We start from the raw sequence: 17,913 nt of genomic DNA on the forward strand, positions 1-17,913 counted from the left end.
TTCCAGCCGGATCACCAACGGGACAAGGTTCAGGAGAAGCCACACGCTCTCCCCGAGTCCCCAAAGGGTCCCTCTCCAAACTGCCTGATTTCGCACCCGTGTCAACATCCGTACTTGGGCTCCTCTTCCACTTTTTTTTCCTCACATCCAAACTCTGTGTCCTTTTTTTCGTGTGTCCAAACTTCGCGCCGGAATCAGGTTGCCTGTATACTTTATCCTCGCCAACCCGTACTTATCGTCCCTCCTTGGTCCCTTGTTGTAGCTGTCGGCATTTCCTCCCTACTTGCCCTGCTCGTTGTAATTACGCTTCCCCTCACCCACCATCTCTTGGCCGCTTGATCACGACATCCAAGCTACCACCTCCTTTCTCTCTACGCGAAGCGACTTTCCCATCTCACACACATACACAGCCATCATCAACATGCGCGTGTCCGCCACCACCCTTCTTGCGCTCCCGCTGCTTGCGACAGCGGCCGAGTCGCCGTTTGAGCAGTACAAGGCGCAGTTCCAGAACTTCCTGAGCTCCTTTGGCGCCTCCGCGCCCAGCGCTGAGAAGGCGGCCACCCCCGAGGCCGCCGTGCCTGATGCGACAGCCGTCGATAAGAAGATCTCTGTCTTGACCGTCGACAACTGGAAAGATGTTCTCTACGAGCCCGTCAAGGCTGATGCCACTACCCCTGAGGAGTGGTGGGTTCTGATCACTGGTCGTAATAAGACCTGTTTCGGTACGCTCCGCAAACCGCGCCTCACATTGCTCCATGTACGAAGAGATGCTAATCCCTATCTACAGGCCACTGCGATAAGATCGAGACTGCCTTTAACGAGTCTACCATCAAGTTCGCCAAGCTTCCCGAATCCCCTCACCTGGGTCTCCTTGACTGCGACGACCAGCCCGTCCTCTGCAACGCGTGGTCTGCCGGCACCGCCTCCATCTGGTCCATCGGCCTGTTGCCCCCTGGAGCCGACGTCGATGTCTACAGGAAGCGCCTGAACATCACCACCACCACCTCGGACGACATTGTCGACCTGTGGAAGGCCCAGTCCAAGGAGGAGTGGATCCTGACGGACAACATTTTCCACCCCTTCAACAGCTGGATCGCCAAGAACAACCTGTCTGTCCCCGTTGGCTACGTCTTCTGGGCCTTCAACCTGGTCCCCAACTGGCTCTTCATGATCCTCGTCTCCTTTGGCAGCCGTACCCTGATGAACCGCCGCATGGGTAACACCTTTGACAACCGCGCCGCTGCCGCTGCCGGTGGTGCTCCTCCCGCTGCTGCCGCCCCTGCTGGTGGTGTGGCGCGGTAAATGGGGTGAGCGGCTTTTGGATAGGCAGTTGAAGAGAAGCTGGAGGGCACAATGGGATGGTTTTGAATATCCAGGCAAACCCGGGCAGTTGCGAGGATGCAACTGAGATCCCTGGTCATTTGGATTATATAGGGCCAAATTAGTAATCTTTAGTTGATCAACTTTTTCCGTCGCATGCATCTTGCACACTCTTGAGACCTTGAATGACGTCCTCTCCGAGCTTGGGGTTGGCGAGGCGTCCGTAGCGTAGATCGCTCATGCTGCCGACTGTCTGTTTGACCGACTCCATAAGTTTTGCTTCCTGAGCCTCTAGCTCCTGAATTTCTGCTTCGAGATCCGCTATCGCCGTGTCCATCTCTGGGACGATGGAGTTAATTGTATGGTTGGGATCTTGCGCCCCAGCCACGCCAAATAGCTTTAACCTTCATATTAGAGACTCTGGTCTACAATGATAATATGCAGCACAATCACAAGAACGTACCGCTCTCTCAATCTCAAGCTCCTGATCGGCATCCTCAGCTTTCGCACGTTTCTGGGCACGCGCAATTTCGCGCTTGATGACCCGCCCGTTCATCTCCTCATTCTCAATGTTTTCCGTGACCGTGTCAACGAGCGCCCTCCTTTGGTGTTGCAGATCACGGTACAAGGAGCGAATTTGCGGGTTTGCGCGGTGCGGTTTAGGGAAAAGCTCGGTGAACTCTTCGAGAGTGATTGCTGAGGGCAGCTGCGCCGGGACAGTCAAGTAGTTGTGCAGGATGGCGGCTTCGGTGGGCGCCATGATGGGTTGCGCTTGTGAGATGAGCTGCTTGGAAGCCAATGAGTCTAGCAAGTGGCCGTTGAAGTGGCAACCACCCTCGATGATAAGATATTTTACAGAAGGTTACCGTGATCTCTATCAAAAAGCAGGGGAGGGGATAGGCATGGATGGAGAGTCAGATATGTGAGCCCGTGAGGTAAGGTAGTTGGGTAGACAGTAAGGTAAGTAGACATAGCAGGCGGGATAGGTGGCGCTTGGCTTGGGGCAGGCATGGGAAGACGCGGTAGTTCTTGCGGGACGCGTTAATGAGCCGCAGCGCGTTTCACTCCGTAGGAAGAATCGACACACCTTGCCATCTTCACCTCATCCATCACAGTTGCACCTCGCGAAGACCGTTCTACCCACGACAAAACCGACGTTGAGGTAGTTGCCGTTGGTTTGCAATACGAATTGCAGTAAGACTTCAATTCACATCCTTTCATACTCGCTGTCAATCTTGGCTAGAAACTAACCAGTCCTCCAGCGTAATACCGTGTTAGCGACTTGATCAACACTGTCATCCGGATTGAGCGAGGTGCCACGACTGCTCACGATTCGTACTGTGCCAGCAGCCTCGAACCTGCGCCAACTCGCCTTGAAAGTGACTGTGTCTCAATCTTCAGCGCACTGTCCGAGAATTTAACCTCACTGCCCCTTTGGCCCATCAATCCATCAACGACATCCAGGTCATCGTCAGGACCTTGCTGTCGATATCCTTTGCTGGAGCCTATCGAGTAGATTCGCCAACCTTCAGCCGCCTTATCCAATCATGGCGCCCGCACGCCAACCGCCCCAGCCCTTCTCCAAGGATGAGAAGGTTCTCTGCTTCCATGGTGAGATGCTATATGAGGCCAAGATTCTCGACATTCAGCCTGCCGAGAGTGGCGAAGGCTTTCAGTATCGCATTCACTACAAGGGCTGGAAGAACACTTGGGACGACTGGGTTTCTATCGATCGCATCCGCAAGTTCACAGAGGAAAATAAGGAGCTTGCCAGCCAGCTGCACGCCCAGATGAAGGACCTACGCCAGAAGAGCAGCGCCAAACCTCCCAAGAAGGGTAATCTTCGTGTCAATGGAACTGATTCAGCTCGCGGTAGTGAGGAGCGAACTGCAGGCGTCGCTGCCACTGGCCGTGGCCCTCGTCGGGCGAGAGATTTCGACCTCGAGCAGGTGAGTGCCAAAACCGAGTTTCTTTATGTCTTGCTTTTTGTTCTACGGCTGTTTCAATTTTTGGTTTCTTTCAATGTGCCATTGTGTTGGTCTTCAAGTAGAGGCTCATTATGGAGTGAGCTTGAAACAAAGTCGGAAAGACGGGAAGGAGGAAGGAAACGATAGGGGGGTGAATGCCCTCATCTATGTGGGGCCATCAGCAAAGCTGGTCACCGAATACTTCCCGGCCTCTTCACTGCCGGGCGGCTGGTATTTATCTGATTGAAGGAAGGAGCGTTGTGTGAATTGGCGTCCATCGGGGCACCTGCCGAAAAGCAACTTTCACCTTCCTGTCCCGAAAAGTCTTCGCTGGTCAAACTCTTCTTCAAAAGCACACCTTCCACCGATTCCTCACATTCCTCCCACATCCCACTCTTCTCCTCGAAAATCGCCGTTTTAACTCTCTATTCTTTCCCGAAACCACCCCCTTCTCGCATTCATTGCATTCATAACGACACAACGTTTCCTGTCTTGCCTCGAAAATTTCAGGATACACGATCACAAACTTCATCAACTATCATCACTACCCTACCCAAGCTACAAGATGAGCTCCCCGGCTTGGGATAGTTTTGCTCGGGTGTACAACTGGGTTCTGTCGCAGCAGGCTGCGCAGTACTCTGGTGTTCAACCCGATTACGCCTCTCCCCCCCAACGCGGATTCATGTCTCGACTAGACTACGCCCGTCAACTTGCCCATTACCGTCACGATAACCCTGTTGGTCGAGCAGAAGATGCCAACGAACACGAATATCGACAAGATGTGGAAGCATATCAAGGCGAAGTCATCGAGGTCAAGAGCGATTACGCCAGTGACTTCGACTATGACAATTACGAAAGACCGGCTCCGGCCTCAGACGACTATCTGTATGGCAACGCCGACGTGATCAATCATCGCCCAAATCAGCACCACCAGCAACGCGAAAGACGTCAACCGGAGCCAGACTACGATGAGGAAGACGAGGCTTTCGAACAGCATCACAAAAGGCGTCGGATGTATTCGGACGAGGACGAGGACGGGGATGATGACTCTTATATGCCCCGATACTACTCTAGAGAGGAGTATGACGAGTATGACGAAGAGGATGCGGGCATGAACCAGAACGGATTCCACTATGGAGAGGAGGACGACGAAGAGGAGATGGGCGTGAACCGATTCGACTTTGAGGAAGATGAAGGTTTGAGGGACTGCGACGACACTCTGAGCGAGAGGCAGTATCGGAACAACCTGTTCCGACAGCGACTCGAATCTGGCGAAGAAGATGACACTTCCCTACCCAACACACGTCGGAGATACATGTCTAACGATGATGACTTCGATGGCTACGACGAGACATCTTTTCGCCCACGCAAGAAGGTTCGCTGGGCTTCACCCGTGTACGAGGAAAATGACGACGGGTTCTACCAAGCCGACGACGAAGATGAGGAAGACGAAGATCAGACAGTCGGGCGAGCCTCAGAGTCCGACGGCGACGTGGACCCTGCCGGCATCATCGACCTAATCAGCATTTCTAGCGAAGAGAGCGTTGGCAGCGACGACGACGACGGGACCAGCATAACCAGCGACTCCAGTATAGAATTCCTTGGGGAGCGTCCCGCGAATGCCAATATTGAGAACCATCATGATCTGCGAAGCTTCCAAGATGGCGAGTCGGAAGATGCCAAGGATGTCGTCGAAGAGGTTTCGCAGAGGCCCTGCGGCAGAAACAAGAGAAAGCGTGAGAGCAGTGTGGAAGAACTCTTCGGGTTCCGCCGTAATGTTCTACGCAGGCTGCAGTAGGCCGCCGTTGGCCCAACACACCAGCATCAGGAACATCGTGCTGCTGGTTCCGCCTATCTGGCAGGAGCGATCCCAGGCTGCTCCTTCCCGCAGCAAAACAAAGAGGTCTCCGATCTTCTATCACCGGATTCCCGCCCTGTCTTTCTCGAACGATACATAAACTCCGGCTTCTCTTTCTCATCTTTCTTGCTCGCAAAAAACTGCAGTCTACTCGTCAAATGCTACCCTGACTCTTTACACACTCTTCTCATTCATCATGGCTTTCGCGTCTCGCAAATCTCGGCCGGCCGAATTATTGCGTCGGCGACCTCATCACGATCAAGCGGCGACTTGGAAGGAGCCGCGCTTGCTGAGGGCGGATAACCTGGTCCTCTCGCCTGCTCCCCGCGCCAGACCCTATGTCACAAAGGACGGCAAGCCCAACTATGACAATCGCTACGATACGAGCGTCACAACTCTCAAGCGAGAACAGCCTGCCCGGACGAAGTCGTCATCTGCTCGCTCTCCGGAATTGAGCGAGGAAGACCCTCCGACTGTGAGTTTACACAAACGCAATGCTTGCCCCAGTGGGAAGCTTCCGCATGCGCGGATTGAGGAGGTCTACCATCGAGAGAAACCATTATCAGTTCGACAGCCCAGCGGCCTTGAGGCTTTTTTTTTAATTCTTTTTTTCCTTTCTTTGTTGCGCCATGCCTACTAGTCGACATAAATACTAATATCACACACCAGGAGGATGGATTTCATGCACGCCCGTCCATCAAGCTTCCCATCCCTGATCACATCAAGGCGATGCTGGTTGACGACTGGGAGAACATCACCAAGAACAATCAGCTGGTCCCGCTTCCTCACCCTCACCCCGTTGACGACATTTTGAGCGACTACCTCAACTACGAGCGCCCGAACAGGGAAGATGGTTCTGCAAACATGGACATTCTTGAAGAAGTCGTTGCAGGGCTTCGCGAGTACTTTGAGAAGTCTTTGAGCCGTATCTTACTGTACCGGTAAGTTTTTTTCTCATTGGACTTGGTTTCTCGAACTTTACTGATCTCTCCATAGCTTTGAGCGCCCGCAGTACCATGAGATTCGCAAGGTGTGGGAGAAGGCTGGCGAGGAAGACAAGCACAAATCTGTCTGCGATACCTATGGACCTGAACACTTGTGCCGTCTGATGGGTAAGTCATGTCCATTCGAGACGTCTAGTCTGGCTTAGTACTGATTCAAGACAGTGTCTCTTCCCGAGCTCGTCGCTCAGACAAACATGGACCAGCAATCCGTGGCGCGTCTGCGTGAGGAACTCTCCAAGCTCACCGTCTGGCTCGGCAAGAACGCAAAGAACTACTTTGTCAGCGAATATGAGACCCCTTCTCAGGAGTATATCGACAAGGCTCGGAGCTTCTAGGCGGCCAGACCTCATCTTGCATCCTGAGTCAAATGGTTAGCCGACTGAACGGCAGACAGTTTGACGTTTCATCTTGACTTTTTCTTTGCATTATTGGAATCCCAGCACCTGGTCATGCAGGCTCGGTGAGAGGTTTAGTTGGAGGTGTGGAAAATGGACATCCAACATCTTTGTGTCGCCTGCTAGTATCAGGCATACTCAACCGGTATGAGAGTTGAGACAGATAGTAATCATTGTTTTCCATTCGCAAAACCATCCTTTCCTAGAACCTTTGTGTCTTGTGAGGCAATTATAAGAATTTGGTCCATGCTGTGCCTTGTTTGGCTCTTTGCTATGTTCAGCACCCGGGCAGGTCGTTGTCAGCGTGACAAGCTCTTCATGTGCCAATGAAATAGACATGCTCGAATTGAGTGAACTTTTGTTTGATTCCAAGTAACTTGATGCAGACATCCTTGTCTACGTATGTTTGTTGTACAGTCCGCCATAATTTTGTACAGTTTTCTCCGTAGTGATGATACACGATTTTGGCATCTGCCGCGCCCGAGCTGTTGCTGTCCAGCCTGATCATGCTCGAGGAACCTATCTCCTCTGGCAACCCCGAACACCTATCCTCTCTTCGCCCTCTCCGTCCCTTTGTTCTTTTCGTGGATTCCTTCAGAACCTCGACCCATCTCTCACTTCATCCCCTTCCTACAGTCCCTTTACCGCGCAACAGCCTTCTCGACATAGAAACCCGGATCCGGCCTCCGCAGGTCGCGCATCTCGGGCTGGGTCATGGCGCGGTCAACCTCCTGGACCTTGACGAGCTCCTTGACCTTCATGATCATACCGGCGAACTGGGGGCTGACGGGGTGGAAGACGGTCTGGGAGCGGCGGCGGAGGCCGAGGGCCTCGAGGACGCCGCGGGTGCTCTTTGGCAGGCCGATGGCGGAGCGGTGGAGGGTGATGCGGAAGAAGGTCATTGTGGCGGCGGGGGTTGTTTTGATTCAGGTAAAGTAGTGGACGAGTCGTGGGTATGGATTTGGCTTCGTCGTCGAGAGAAGAGTGCTTGCGACGTGGGTTGTCGTGTGCTCGTTGCTCGTTCGATTAGGGATGGGTGATGGCTTGCTTCTATCGAGGGATTGATGTTAGCGTCTATTCGTACAGCTCTTGAAATATACGTTAGAAGCTGAGGATCTACCGTACGATTGATCTTCTACTAAAGCAATCTTTCCGTCGCGACGTCGTGGGATTTCAGGGAACCGACCCGGTGCTCAATAGCCTGCCTGGCGATGCGATCGAGGGATCCAAAAATCATTAAGCTGGCGTTGGAATTTCGATGGTCCGTGCGTCAGTCACGGGCGGAAGTTGCCGGGGCGCGGTCGACTTGAGGTGGCCGTCAGTCCCACTTTTTGGGTTGTCTATCCCCTCAGAAGGAGTGAAGCCGCTCGATTGGTATGTCCCGCGCGAATGAATTATTGGCCAATTCGCAAGGCTACGGAATACAGACGTGTGACATCAACAAGGCCCAGCCGGCATCTGGACTGGCCGTGTTAGTTTGCTGCGGATTGTCCGAGACAAGGAGTCGTAGAACCTGTACAATCCTTCAATCATGCGTACGGCGTAAACAAGAGGGGAACTCTCTCACGAAATATCCTTCATGTCAAGTTTATGTCTTCAACGAGCTCGTTGTCTCTTGCAAGACCAAATGCTTTAGTAGCTATTCATAATTGAACTCGTGATGCTATTCTATGGTCGTTTCGACTGGGTAAATGCCATCCCATGCCGGGGGGGGGGGGCAATGGCCATGATCATTATACTCGCTAGCGTGGTCATTTTCTCCCAAGCTATTTGATCTTAACAAGTCGGACTTGTTATCTACAATTCAATTCAATCATAAGGTGTGAGAGGCAGGCCACAAAGTCCTTTCTCCCCCCAAGGCTTGTATAGGAACCCCTCTCTCGCAATGGACTACCCAAGTATGTATCTCATGAGAGCAAACTGAAGCGCTCTTGGTCTAAAGCGCCACCTGAGAAGATTTGGGTCAACTCTGACGACACAGAACTAGATAGTCTAGTACCGTCAAGCCCTCACTGTTCCTTCAGCAATTCGTACATCAAATCAAGAGATTGATAGAAGAACACTAGATTCTCCTAAGATGACACAAGTTAAGTCAAAGGTTGCCGACGAAAGCTGCCGGTTCTCACGCATCCCGAAAATTGCGTAATAAGTCCAAGCCAACACCTTTCCGGGCCGGGTCACCATTGCGGTCCGAACGGCCCAACCAGTTCGACATGTTCAATTTAAGCTTATCCAGAGCTCCATCCGAACGCTGGTATCGGCCCGCCATCCGATCCCTGAAGTGACTGCCACTGCCGCCGCGGGGGCACAAGCGCGCCTTTAGTGTCTCGGAAGTACCCGATGTCGCGGTCGACAAGGCTGGCAAGTAGTCACTATTCATGTCACGTCAAAGGCAATGCTTCAAAAGGTAATCGGGCAAAACCATTAGTATATCCCGGGGGACTGCGCAGCACTACACGTATATAGCTTGTCGTACAAGACGCCATTTAGCACACCATCATCCCTCGCATGACGTTAAAATCATAGACTCCATTTCTATAGCCACATCCCGTGGCAAACCGTAACCTTCCGCCGCTAATCGTTAAACCCTTACATCTGCACCTCCACTCTGCCCTCGGCGCCTGGTGCGCCGCCGCCGCCGAGCTGAGGAAGGATGTAGGTAATGTCGTCCCACGGGTGACGGTACAGACCAGTGCGGAGTCTCTTCTGGTCGAGGTAGTGGGCAATAAGACCGATGGAACGGCCGAGAACGAAGAGACCGTTGAGGACACCCATCTTGAGATAGTCCTCGGCCTCTTCGGAGGAGAAGGCACCGCAGTTGCGCATCAGGTCAACGAAGCAGACAGCAATGCAGCCATCGACGTTGAGAATGAGGTTGTCCTTCTTGGAGGTGGTGACGGTCTCGACAGCCAGGGCGTAGTCGAGAAGCTTGTGGGTGGGGAACTTGGCCTTGACGTACTCCTTAACAAGCTCGACACGGAGATCGGGGTTGTTGCGGGACTTGACACGGTGACCAATACCGGGGATGAGCTTGTTCGCCTTGCGCATGTTGTCGACGAACTCACGGGGGCTCAGGCCCTTGTCAAAGGCCTTGGTGAACTCCTCAGCGGCACCGTCAAGGGCACCACCGAAGCGGGAACCGATGGTCAGGAGACCAGCGACAAGGGAGGAGATAAGGTCCTTGCCGGCACGGGTGGTGATAATGGTGTTCATGGCACCGGACACGGCAGGGCCGTGGTCGGCAGTAAGCATGAGAACCATCTCGAGGAACTTGGAGGCGTAGGGGGGAAGGCGGCGACGGAACCACAGAAGGGACATGACACCACCAATGCCAATCTCTTCCTTGAAAACGTCGGAGATGGGCATGCCAGCGTACAGGAGCTCCTGACCACGGTCGTCGGAAATGGTGGAGATGAAGGCAGCGGGCTTACGGATGAGACCGAGCTCCTGGGCCCAGGAGTAGTCGATGGGGATCTTGGGAACGACGGGCTCAGGCTGGGGCTTGATGGTGCCGTTCTTGACAAGGGAGTCGTAGAGAGCCTTGAGGACCTGGGGCATCTCCTCGAAGGTCTCGGGGACGTAGAAGCCAGCCTCCTTCATCTTCTCGTTCTTGGTCTTGGCCGTTTCCAGGGTGGAGTTGGCGAAGGCACCGGCGTGACCGAACTGAACCTCAGTCTTGAACATGCTGGCGCAGGTACCAATGGCCCAGGCAACGATGGGCTTGGTAATGACACCGTCCTCAACGGCCTTGATGACCTTGTACTCCTCAACACCACCGACCTCACCGAGCAGGACGAGAATCTTGCAGTCTGGGTCGGCCTGGTATCTGAGCAAGTGGTCGATGAAGGTGGTTCCGGGGTATCTGTCACCACCAATGGCCACACCCTCGTAGACACCGTCGGTGTTGTTGGCGATAATGTTGTTGAGCTCGTTGGACATACCTCCAGACTTGGAGACGTAACCAACGGAACCCTTGCGGTACAGCTTGGAGGCAACAATGTTGTCCATCATGCCACCAGTGTTACCGATCTTGAAGCAGCCAGGCTTGATACCACCAACAGTGGCGGGGCCAATGATGGTGATGCCCTTCTGCTGAGCCTTGTGGGCGATCTCACGAGCGCGCTGATTGCTTGTTAGCGGGGTTCGAACCCAGAGGAGAAGAGGAGGGACTTACGCGCTCGGGGACACCCTCAGCAATGATGGCAATAGTCTTGATCTGGGGGAACTCCATCAACTCCATGGTGGAGGTGTAGACACTTCGGGAGGAGGCGAAGTTGACGACAACGTCAACGTCGGGATGCTTGGCAATGGCCTTGGGGACCTCCTGGTAGACGGGCAGGAGAGTCTCGCTGGTTCCCCAGTACATCTTGGAAACGAACTGACCACCGAAAGTGTAGATGATACCGGCGACGGAGGGGGTCTTGCGCTTGCAGATGAAGTCGAAGTCGAGCATACCCTGAACGGCGCGGGGCTGCAGACCGTAGACGAAGCATCTGGTCTTGTCGTTGAACAGAGCGTGTTCGGGGAGAGGGCTCAGAGGACGGCTGGGAGCCGAGAAGCGTGTGATGTTGTCGTTGGCAGACAGGCCGCTGGCTGCCTTGGCGCCATTGGCACCGTTAGCGGGGGTGGTGGCCGAAGGCATTGTGAAGAAAGTCGAGCTTCGTCGGGGAGGATGAGAGTCTCAACAAGGGAAGAAGAAAAAAGATTCTGGCGAGGGGTAACAAGGTCAGCAAGCTTGTTCGAAACAGACAATGGGCGCCAGAAACAAGTCTATGGATGTCTGCCCGCGAGAGAGATGAAGGAGAAAGATGTCCAAAGTAAGGATTGGAAAGGTTGAAGGTGGTGGAGGAGGAGGATGAGTAGTAAGAGGAAGTTTGGTGGAAAACAAACGAGTCGGAATTATGGTGGGGAGAAGGTGAGATTTCAGGAGGGACTCGGAGAGACGACAGTTCGCTCAGGGAAGCTGAAATCGTTGGATCTGCGAGGCTACATGCTCATCGGCAGCTGGGGACACCACCAGACATTAAGTGGACCTTTGTAGCTGGCGTAGCCCCAGCTCCTTGGTGGGAGAGACTTTTTTTTTTTGGTCCTGGTCGTGTCTGATGCGATGTGCGGCGGCGAGCGGGTGTGGAAGTGACATGAGGTGTGTGTGAAGCGTTCGGAGGTGGGAAAGAGGCGTCGGAGGGGCAGGATTGACATGACCGGGGTGGGTAGGATTCGGGGAGCGGTAACTGACCTGGCGGTGATGCTGTTGACTGTCTAACCTGGTATGGGTAGGTACTGATGGATCAAGCAGCGGCGCACAACGGCAAAGTCCAGCTTCTTTTTTTGTCGAGCTGACGGAGGAGAGATCCTTTGATGAGAAAAGGGATTGGCGTGGGGGTTAGAGAGAGAGAGAAAAGGAAGCTTCTCAAGAGCAGCAAGAGGGTGAGAAGAAGGAGGGAAGGAGAGGAAAAGCGAGAGAGAGTCGAGTGAGAGTGAGCGAGGGTCGGAGGAGAAGAAGGACGGAGGTCGGGTATCGTAAGTAGTTGAGGAGCACGGAGACGGGCCACCAGCAGGGTGTGTGAGTTTTTGGTGAGGTGGAATTAGTATTTTTTTTTCAAGTATTTTTTCCATAGACCATGGTTCTCTCTGTTCCTTCTTTTGCTTGTTGCTAGTGTACGTCGGATTCTCTCCAGCGGGAATCGGCAAGGGAGTGGGAGGAAGGAACGAACGGTGTGCTGTGCGTATGTAGTGCGCGGTGCGTGGTGCGTGGTGCGGACGAGGTACATGGCGGTGCGTGGGTGCGTCTTGCGTTTGTGTGAGGTGATGGTGAGCAGGGATTGTTTTGGCGGGCTTGCGTCCCAAGTATCCGAGGGAGCAACGCAATGAGCAACAAGAGGAAGGGGACAGGTCCGCGTTCGAGTCAAAGTCAGCCTTTGGAAAGAGGTACCTCTGATACTTGGCACTTGCCCAAGCACACACGACCACGTTGAGTACCTTACCTTCCATTACCCAAGGTGAGGTGAGGGAGGTATCCGTATCTGTCTGTACACGTCCTTATCGAGACGAGACCAGATTAGGTACCTTACCTTGGCTCTAGATCAGAAAGGAAAAGGTCGAATCCCAATCCCAATAATGGCTGGTCACCAACAATGCCAAACAATGCTTTGCAGCGGCAGGAACAGAACGGGCGGGCAGAAAGTGGTGAACCAGCAGCAACGGACGGGATGAAATGGTGGTGGTTGTGGACTCCCATTGTGGTGAAGGCTAAGGTACGGAGTAAGGCAAGGTACTTTGCGGAGGGGTCCTCGACACCGGCAAGTGCCTAGGGAAGGTACGGGCGATCAGTATGGCCGGCACTGCGTCGGGTCAGGTACAGGGCCCGGTGGATTTTTTGGGGACGGCTTGACGGCGCAGTGACACATAACTCTGCCAAAGTCGGGCCATTGGGACGCTGAGAGAGAGAGAGAGAAGCCTGAGACTTTTCTTCTTGGGTTTGTGTGGTGCGTGGTGCGCGGTGGTGCGTGGTGGTGCGTGGAATGGAGGGGTGATGGGGAATGGGAATTGAGAAAATGGAGACTTCCGTCATGCGACGGCCGAAAGAGTTGGGGAAGTTCCCGACCAATCCCCCTACATGATTGGTCCGTGGATTGTTGAAGTGTTGAATTGGCCAGCGGGCAGGGAAGGGAAAAGGCGAAAAAAGGGAGATGCGATGGGACCGCCCAAAGGCACATAGCTCACGCACCAACCAGGCAAACGGGCAAGGACCCTTGGCCCCCGCTTGTTTCTGGCGGACCCCACACAACATCACCTCACTGGGTAGGTACCTTACCTTACCTCACGGACTACGTATCGCAAGGTCCCAGAAAAAAGGTCCCGGTAGAAAACCTGAGCTAAGGTACTTGCACCTCATGGACAGGGCAAGAAAAATAACTTACACAGGGCAACAAGGCCGTACCTGGGGGACGCTAGACTGCTAGTGGCCAAGCTCCTTGCCAAAATTGGAGCTCACCTCACCTCACCTAAATGCTCTCTCTCTCTGCCCCAAGGAAGCTGCCCTGTCCCACGACTGCCTGACACTCACTTGCTGCCCCAGGCTGGACCTGACTGAGCTTGAGCCCAGACGGACGACGCTGCAACTGCGGATAGACCAGGTACCGGTACCAGCTCCATCCGCGGACGGGCTGACCTGCGTACCTGCACAAGCCCTGACTCTCACAGTCTTTTTTTTTTCGGCGCCCTTTCCTGCTAACATAGTTTCCAGGTTGGTGCAACTCGCACCTCTCAGAAACATTGGGCAGAAACAGATGGAACAGACTGAACAGACGCTACAACGATAAGATCTAGATCCGTCATCCGACAGACAGACACTCGACCTCAAAGGGAACTCAACCAGTGAGACGGGCGGTGTCCGCCCGCCGGTCACCGCAATGTCAGTGTTACTATCGAATGGCGGTTGTGTCTCTCTCTCTTGTCCCAATTGGAGGTTCCAACTTCCGGGAGCTCCCCCCCGCCCCGACCAGTCCAAGTTGAGACCAAGTCGGCTCGGCTGGCTTTGGCGCTTGACCGCCAACAATACCTCTTGTCGGGAGGCGCCCATAGCTCTCTCTCTCTCTCTCTTATCGTACCTTGACGCACAAGGGCTTTCGGGAATGCAGCAGCCTGCACTTTGGTTTGACCGCATCTCGAGTCTCGCCCAATGGCCTCGGACTGGATTGTCAGGGAGGATCGACATTCGCCAACTTGGCCGCCGGGATGGCTTCTGGGATTGTATGTAATCAATCTGAAGACGACTGGGTTACACGCACACGCCTATCCAGACACCGTTGATGCTATGCAACCACTGTACCAGCAACAGGGCTTACACCGTCAGGTAGAAAGAGGCGCTGGGAGGCTCGCCTGTCTGAGTGGGGGCGAGGCGGTCACTAAAACAGCCTCGCCTCCTTGCCCGTATTCCTTCCATCGCTGCATGCGACTGGAGGGTGGTTGTTGCTGCCAGCCAAAGGAATCGAGGTATTATTCCCAAGCCTGTGTGGGATTCTGTGTGCGTGAGAATGTGTGTACGCACTCAGAGAAACGGGGAAGAGACGATGTTGTGCATCCATCCAGATCCAGGTTTGTACGGGTACAAGGCCACTTGGGATGATGCACTACCTTACTCTATTCGACCAAAGAGGGAAGAGAAGCAGCAGCAAGATACCCGCTTGAGAGAAAATTCAGATTTCAAAAATCAAGGACACTGCAGATGCCAGACGGAACAATGCGGCGATAGTCGTAATTGCGAAGCGCCGCGAAGAAACCACGGCCGAAACAGACCGGCGACGGCGACGGAGATGAAAAAAAGAGAAGAAAAAAAAGCACTCAAAAGACTCGCGACTAGGACAAGCAGAGAAAGACTGAGAAAAAAAGACCCAAACGGGCATTTCAGTACCCATGCTCGCATTCCCCGAAACCCGGCATGCCGCATCCACCTCCGCCGGTTTTCGGTCCTCCCCATCATCACTCCGCCGACCACCGGGCATTGCGCACCTTCATCCTGAAGATACCCGAGTGTGTGTACGGATGCGCGAGTAATAGGAGCTGTTCTGTTTTATTCCCACTCACACTCGTACGGGAACACGAACGGTCATCGCCAATGGCTCCTTGTCGTGGCTTGGGGATCTGGTTTTCGAACATGACAGAGCCAGACAGGTCATGCTGAGCGAAGCTAACCCAAGCAATGGGAGCGAAGAACGAGTAGGGGTCGATGTGCCGTCTGACCAGGCAGTCCAACGTCTCACTCGAGGTTGATTTGATGACTGTGCTTGGTCGTCGTCCCAGGTGCCAATCCCAGCGCCATGGCTAATTACGGCGCCAATGCCCGGTTCCTGGACCAATTTGTGTATCCGTACTTTGACTGACACCGAATTTGGGGGGATCTGACCTGACATCCGGGCCACCGTCCGTTGTTCCACGCACGAGATGAGAAACGTCCGAAATCAAAAGTCATCCCGCGGCGCTCGAGTGCGCCCGAATCGGTAGCACTGGAAACGCAGCTCTCAGTCTCCCGCTGGCTACCGGTGGATAAGCAACGGCTTTTTTTTCTCCTTTCCTTCTCTCGGTTCGTTTTTGGCAAGGGCCTGATCCTGATCCTGATCTCGATCGGATACGGGGGACGGACAAGAACAGAAACAGACCACCCCCAATTTCCCAAGGTAAGGTAAAGTCCGGATAGGTAACCCCAACCCACGAGAATGGAGAATCGTCTGGAAGCATTGGAAGACCACAGCCGGTGTAAGCGACGAAGCGACGAGGATGATGCGCCGTACCGCTCCGCACCGGCAACGTCCTCAAGCTCCATATGATCCAGGAGCCAGCAGTCTGTCTTCTGCCCTTTCCCGTTCGGCTGTGGTGCACCTGCAGCATGTTGATGGACCATGTTGGAATCAGTGATGGTAAGGTTGCTGAGCACAACAATGCAGCACCTAGGTGTATGTACAAATGGCGGTCCCTGCGATTTTCGGCGGACATTCTGGCGCTGGGGTTGCATCGATCCATCATCCGGGAAAGGGCGGCAGAGGTGGTGGTCCAACGCTTGCTGTGTACTGCCATGATTGTGTACTGCGTGTAGCTGTAAAAATGCCGGCCTTGCGCCCCTGGGTGGGAGGGAAAATAGGTCGATCATTGTTGCCGTCCATTTCGTTAGGTTTCTTTTACCCATCTCCCGTCCTCCCCTAGAGATTCTCACTCGATCTTCCTTGGTCTTTAGAGCCTGCAATATTGTCAGTGAGTGAGCACCTCAGAGTGACTTTCGAAAAGGTACGAGACGAGATCCACTTAAACCTCTCAACAACCACTGCCTCTCTCTTTTTTTTCATCCACCTTTCCCAAATTCCCCCTCCCCAGACTTTTTTTTTCGTCAGGTTCCATCTTGGTCGAATTCCCCTGCCCTGCCAGCATTTTCCTTCTCAACCCCTCCATCCCTTTATTGCATACCTTGTTGCAATTCAACCTGCAAGGTTGTCGACAATTTCAAGGTGAGTCCCAAAAGAAGGGGAAGAATTGAAAAGGGTATGGCAGGTAGGACAGGTACAGAGACAGGTACAGGTTACAGGTACTTGCCTGTCTTGCCTGTCTTGCCCGTTGCCCCTTCCCTCCCATTACACTTGCACTTTCCCACCCGTTTTTCCTCGCAGTCGTTCTTGCTTTTTGCGGATATGTCGAGTGTGCCCCTGTAAGGTGTCGTGTGTTCTGCCACCGCCATCGAGGGGTAGCGTGCATGGACAGCTGGGCTGGAGCTTCCCACATTCCCACCCCCCTCCGAGAAATACACCCGGTCCCCAAAAATACTTTCCCCTCCCCCCAGTTTTCTTTTCCCTCTCCCGGAGCTTGCGAGAGATTCTCACAGGTCTCTGGGTTTCAATGCACCTCACTGCACCGCACAACCACAACACACGCACCACCCCAAAACTTTTTGGCGTGGTCCCTTAGCTCCCTCAAGGTGCAAGGTGAAAATCCACCGATTTTCGAAGCCACCAAAACACACGATCCCGGTCGGTACCTGGGCGCGCTTCGTTGCCCCAAGATGTACCTCCCGTCCCTCTCCCGTCACTTTCTCACCCCTCCCCCTCCCACCACACCACCGTCACACACACACACACACACCCACCCCCTCCTCCTTCGTCCGCTCTTCCTGCTCTTCCTCTCCCCGAAGTCCCAGCAACAAATAATCCCTGAGAGCTTCGACAGAATCCAAAATTTTGAAAGGCTGACGATCTTCTCCCTCTCTCTCTCTCCACGCACCAGCACAGCTTCTCTCCTTCCACTCCATTCCTCCCACTCCCCAATCCATACTTCTCCTTCAACCTCGCCGCTTCTTTCTTCCCTCACACACCGCTCTGCTTGACTCGACTCGACTTCGATTCGACCTCCGATTCCTGACATTCACTTGATTTCAGGTCTTCACCACAACTTCGTCCCCAGACTTCGACTCCGTCGCCTGGTTGCACTTGCTCTCTCTCTCTCTCTCTCTCGGTATGTCCTTGCCTCAGTCAAACCCCTCCAAAGCTCAATCTTGTCGTCTCGTCTTTCCCCATTCCAGCCGAGTCTCCAGTTGGGTCGTGAATGCCCCTCTTCCAGAGCTCGGCGCGAGCATCTTGAGTCTTGCGCTTGCTTGCCGTGGTGACACTTGCCGCCCAACGAAGCTCCTGCCAGAAGCTCAGCCAGCTGAAAGAAAGTCTACGCCTGGCTGACGGGCAGTGGAACTCCAGCGCCAACTCCGAACCACACAAATACACTTCGTTTTCCAAAAGCAATTGCTGACCAGTCCGCTCCCAATTCAGGCCAAATAAAGCAGGGAAAAGAACTCTCAAGAAAACTCACCTCTTTCTCACCTCACAACCGCC

At 53.9% G+C, this 17,913-nt stretch overlaps 10 protein-coding genes across 10 annotated transcripts; 4 read left to right on the forward strand and 6 right to left on the reverse strand.

Annotated features, from left to right (window-relative positions):
- Window positions 1-421: 421 nt before the first annotated feature.
- On the forward strand, window positions 422-1,305 carry BDZ83DRAFT_649313 (uncharacterized protein; the record flags this gene model as incomplete). Its single annotated transcript, XM_060510260.1, has 2 exons — window positions 422-725; window positions 791-1,305. The coding sequence occupies 2 exons, from the start codon at window positions 422-424 to the stop codon at window positions 1,303-1,305; spliced, it is 819 nt and encodes a 272-aa protein (XP_060367755.1).
- Window positions 1,306-1,462: 157 nt separating this feature from the next.
- Window positions 1,463-2,083, reverse strand: BDZ83DRAFT_571815 (Cnl2/NKP2 family protein; the record flags this gene model as incomplete). The annotated part of the gene is made up of 2 exons (XM_060504445.1): window positions 1,463-1,720; window positions 1,787-2,083. The coding sequence occupies 2 exons, from the start codon at window positions 2,081-2,083 to the stop codon at window positions 1,463-1,465; spliced, it is 555 nt and encodes a 184-aa protein (XP_060367756.1).
- Window positions 2,084-2,870: 787 nt separating this feature from the next.
- Window positions 2,871-3,437, forward strand: BDZ83DRAFT_572045 (chromo domain-like protein; the record flags this gene model as incomplete). The annotated part of the gene is made up of 1 exon (XM_060504462.1): window positions 2,871-3,437. One exon carries the CDS (start codon window positions 2,871-2,873, stop codon window positions 3,435-3,437), a length of 567 nt encoding a protein of 188 aa, XP_060367757.1.
- A 209-nt stretch (window positions 3,438-3,646) lies between these two features.
- Window positions 3,647-5,216, forward strand: BDZ83DRAFT_186634 (uncharacterized protein). Its single transcript, XM_060501560.1, has one exon. The coding sequence runs from the start codon at window positions 3,856-3,858 to the stop codon at window positions 5,086-5,088; it is 1,233 nt and encodes a 410-aa protein (XP_060367758.1). The 5' UTR covers window positions 3,647-3,855; the 3' UTR covers window positions 5,089-5,216.
- A 661-nt stretch (window positions 5,217-5,877) lies between these two features.
- BDZ83DRAFT_572006 (histone acetylase complex subunit) lies at window positions 5,878-6,487 on the forward strand (the record flags this gene model as incomplete). Its single annotated transcript, XM_060504458.1, has 3 exons — window positions 5,878-6,089; window positions 6,145-6,260; window positions 6,315-6,487. The coding sequence occupies 3 exons, from the start codon at window positions 5,878-5,880 to the stop codon at window positions 6,485-6,487; spliced, it is 501 nt and encodes a 166-aa protein (XP_060367759.1).
- Window positions 6,488-6,965: 478 nt separating this feature from the next.
- On the reverse strand, window positions 6,966-7,673 carry BDZ83DRAFT_186630 (ribosomal protein L30). The gene is made up of 2 exons (XM_060501559.1): window position 7,673; window positions 6,966-7,597 (listed from the first exon to the last, which is right to left on the reverse strand). The coding sequence occupies exon 2, from the start codon at window positions 7,447-7,449 to the stop codon at window positions 7,189-7,191; it is 261 nt and encodes an 86-aa protein (XP_060367760.1). The 5' UTR covers window positions 7,450-7,597; window position 7,673; the 3' UTR covers window positions 6,966-7,188.
- Window positions 7,674-9,136: 1,463 nt separating this feature from the next.
- On the reverse strand, window positions 9,137-11,189 carry BDZ83DRAFT_749764 (ATP-citrate synthase subunit 1; the record flags this gene model as incomplete). Its single annotated transcript, XM_060513812.1, has 2 exons — window positions 9,137-10,669; window positions 10,722-11,189. 2 exons carry the CDS (start codon window positions 11,187-11,189, stop codon window positions 9,137-9,139), a joined length of 2,001 nt encoding a protein of 666 aa, XP_060367761.1.
- Window positions 11,190-11,773: 584 nt separating this feature from the next.
- BDZ83DRAFT_186933 (uncharacterized protein) lies at window positions 11,774-12,758 on the reverse strand. Its single transcript, XM_060501562.1, has one exon. The coding sequence runs from the start codon at window positions 12,536-12,538 to the stop codon at window positions 11,807-11,809; it is 732 nt and encodes a 243-aa protein (XP_060367762.1). The 5' UTR covers window positions 12,539-12,758; the 3' UTR covers window positions 11,774-11,806.
- Window positions 12,759-12,854: 96 nt separating this feature from the next.
- On the reverse strand, window positions 12,855-15,225 carry BDZ83DRAFT_649318 (uncharacterized protein; the record flags this gene model as incomplete). The annotated part of the gene is made up of 3 exons (XM_060510261.1): window positions 12,855-13,159; window positions 14,158-14,312; window positions 15,134-15,225. The coding sequence occupies 3 exons, from the start codon at window positions 15,223-15,225 to the stop codon at window positions 12,855-12,857; spliced, it is 552 nt and encodes a 183-aa protein (XP_060367763.1).
- Window positions 15,222-16,534, reverse strand: BDZ83DRAFT_186910 (uncharacterized protein). The gene is made up of 2 exons (XM_060501561.1): window positions 16,505-16,534; window positions 15,222-16,280 (listed from the first exon to the last, which is right to left on the reverse strand). The coding sequence occupies exon 2, from the start codon at window positions 16,227-16,229 to the stop codon at window positions 15,375-15,377; it is 855 nt and encodes a 284-aa protein (XP_060367764.1). The 5' UTR covers window positions 16,230-16,280; window positions 16,505-16,534; the 3' UTR covers window positions 15,222-15,374.
- Window positions 16,535-17,913: the final 1,379 nt, after the last annotated feature.

Source organism: Colletotrichum acutatum, assembly GCF_030867785.1.
Source record: "Colletotrichum acutatum strain CBS 112980 chromosome Unknown BDZ83scaffold_22, whole genome shotgun sequence".
NCBI classification, from domain to species: domain Eukaryota; kingdom Fungi; phylum Ascomycota; class Sordariomycetes; order Glomerellales; family Glomerellaceae; genus Colletotrichum; species Colletotrichum acutatum.

What these genes read in the sequence shown, in the direction of transcription:
- BDZ83DRAFT_186630 (XM_060501559.1), bottom strand. Translation starts at nt 7,449, where the DNA reads ATGACCTTCTTCCGCATCACCCTCCACCGCTCCGCCATCGGCCTGCCA.
- BDZ83DRAFT_186910 (XM_060501561.1), bottom strand. Translation starts at nt 16,229, where the DNA reads ATGGGTAAAAGAAACCTAACGAAATGGACGGCAACAATGATCGACCTA.
- BDZ83DRAFT_186634 (XM_060501560.1), top strand. Translation starts at nt 3,856, where the DNA reads ATGAGCTCCCCGGCTTGGGATAGTTTTGCTCGGGTGTACAACTGGGTT.
- BDZ83DRAFT_186933 (XM_060501562.1), bottom strand. Translation starts at nt 12,538, where the DNA reads ATGGAAGGTAAGGTACTCAACGTGGTCGTGTGTGCTTGGGCAAGTGCC.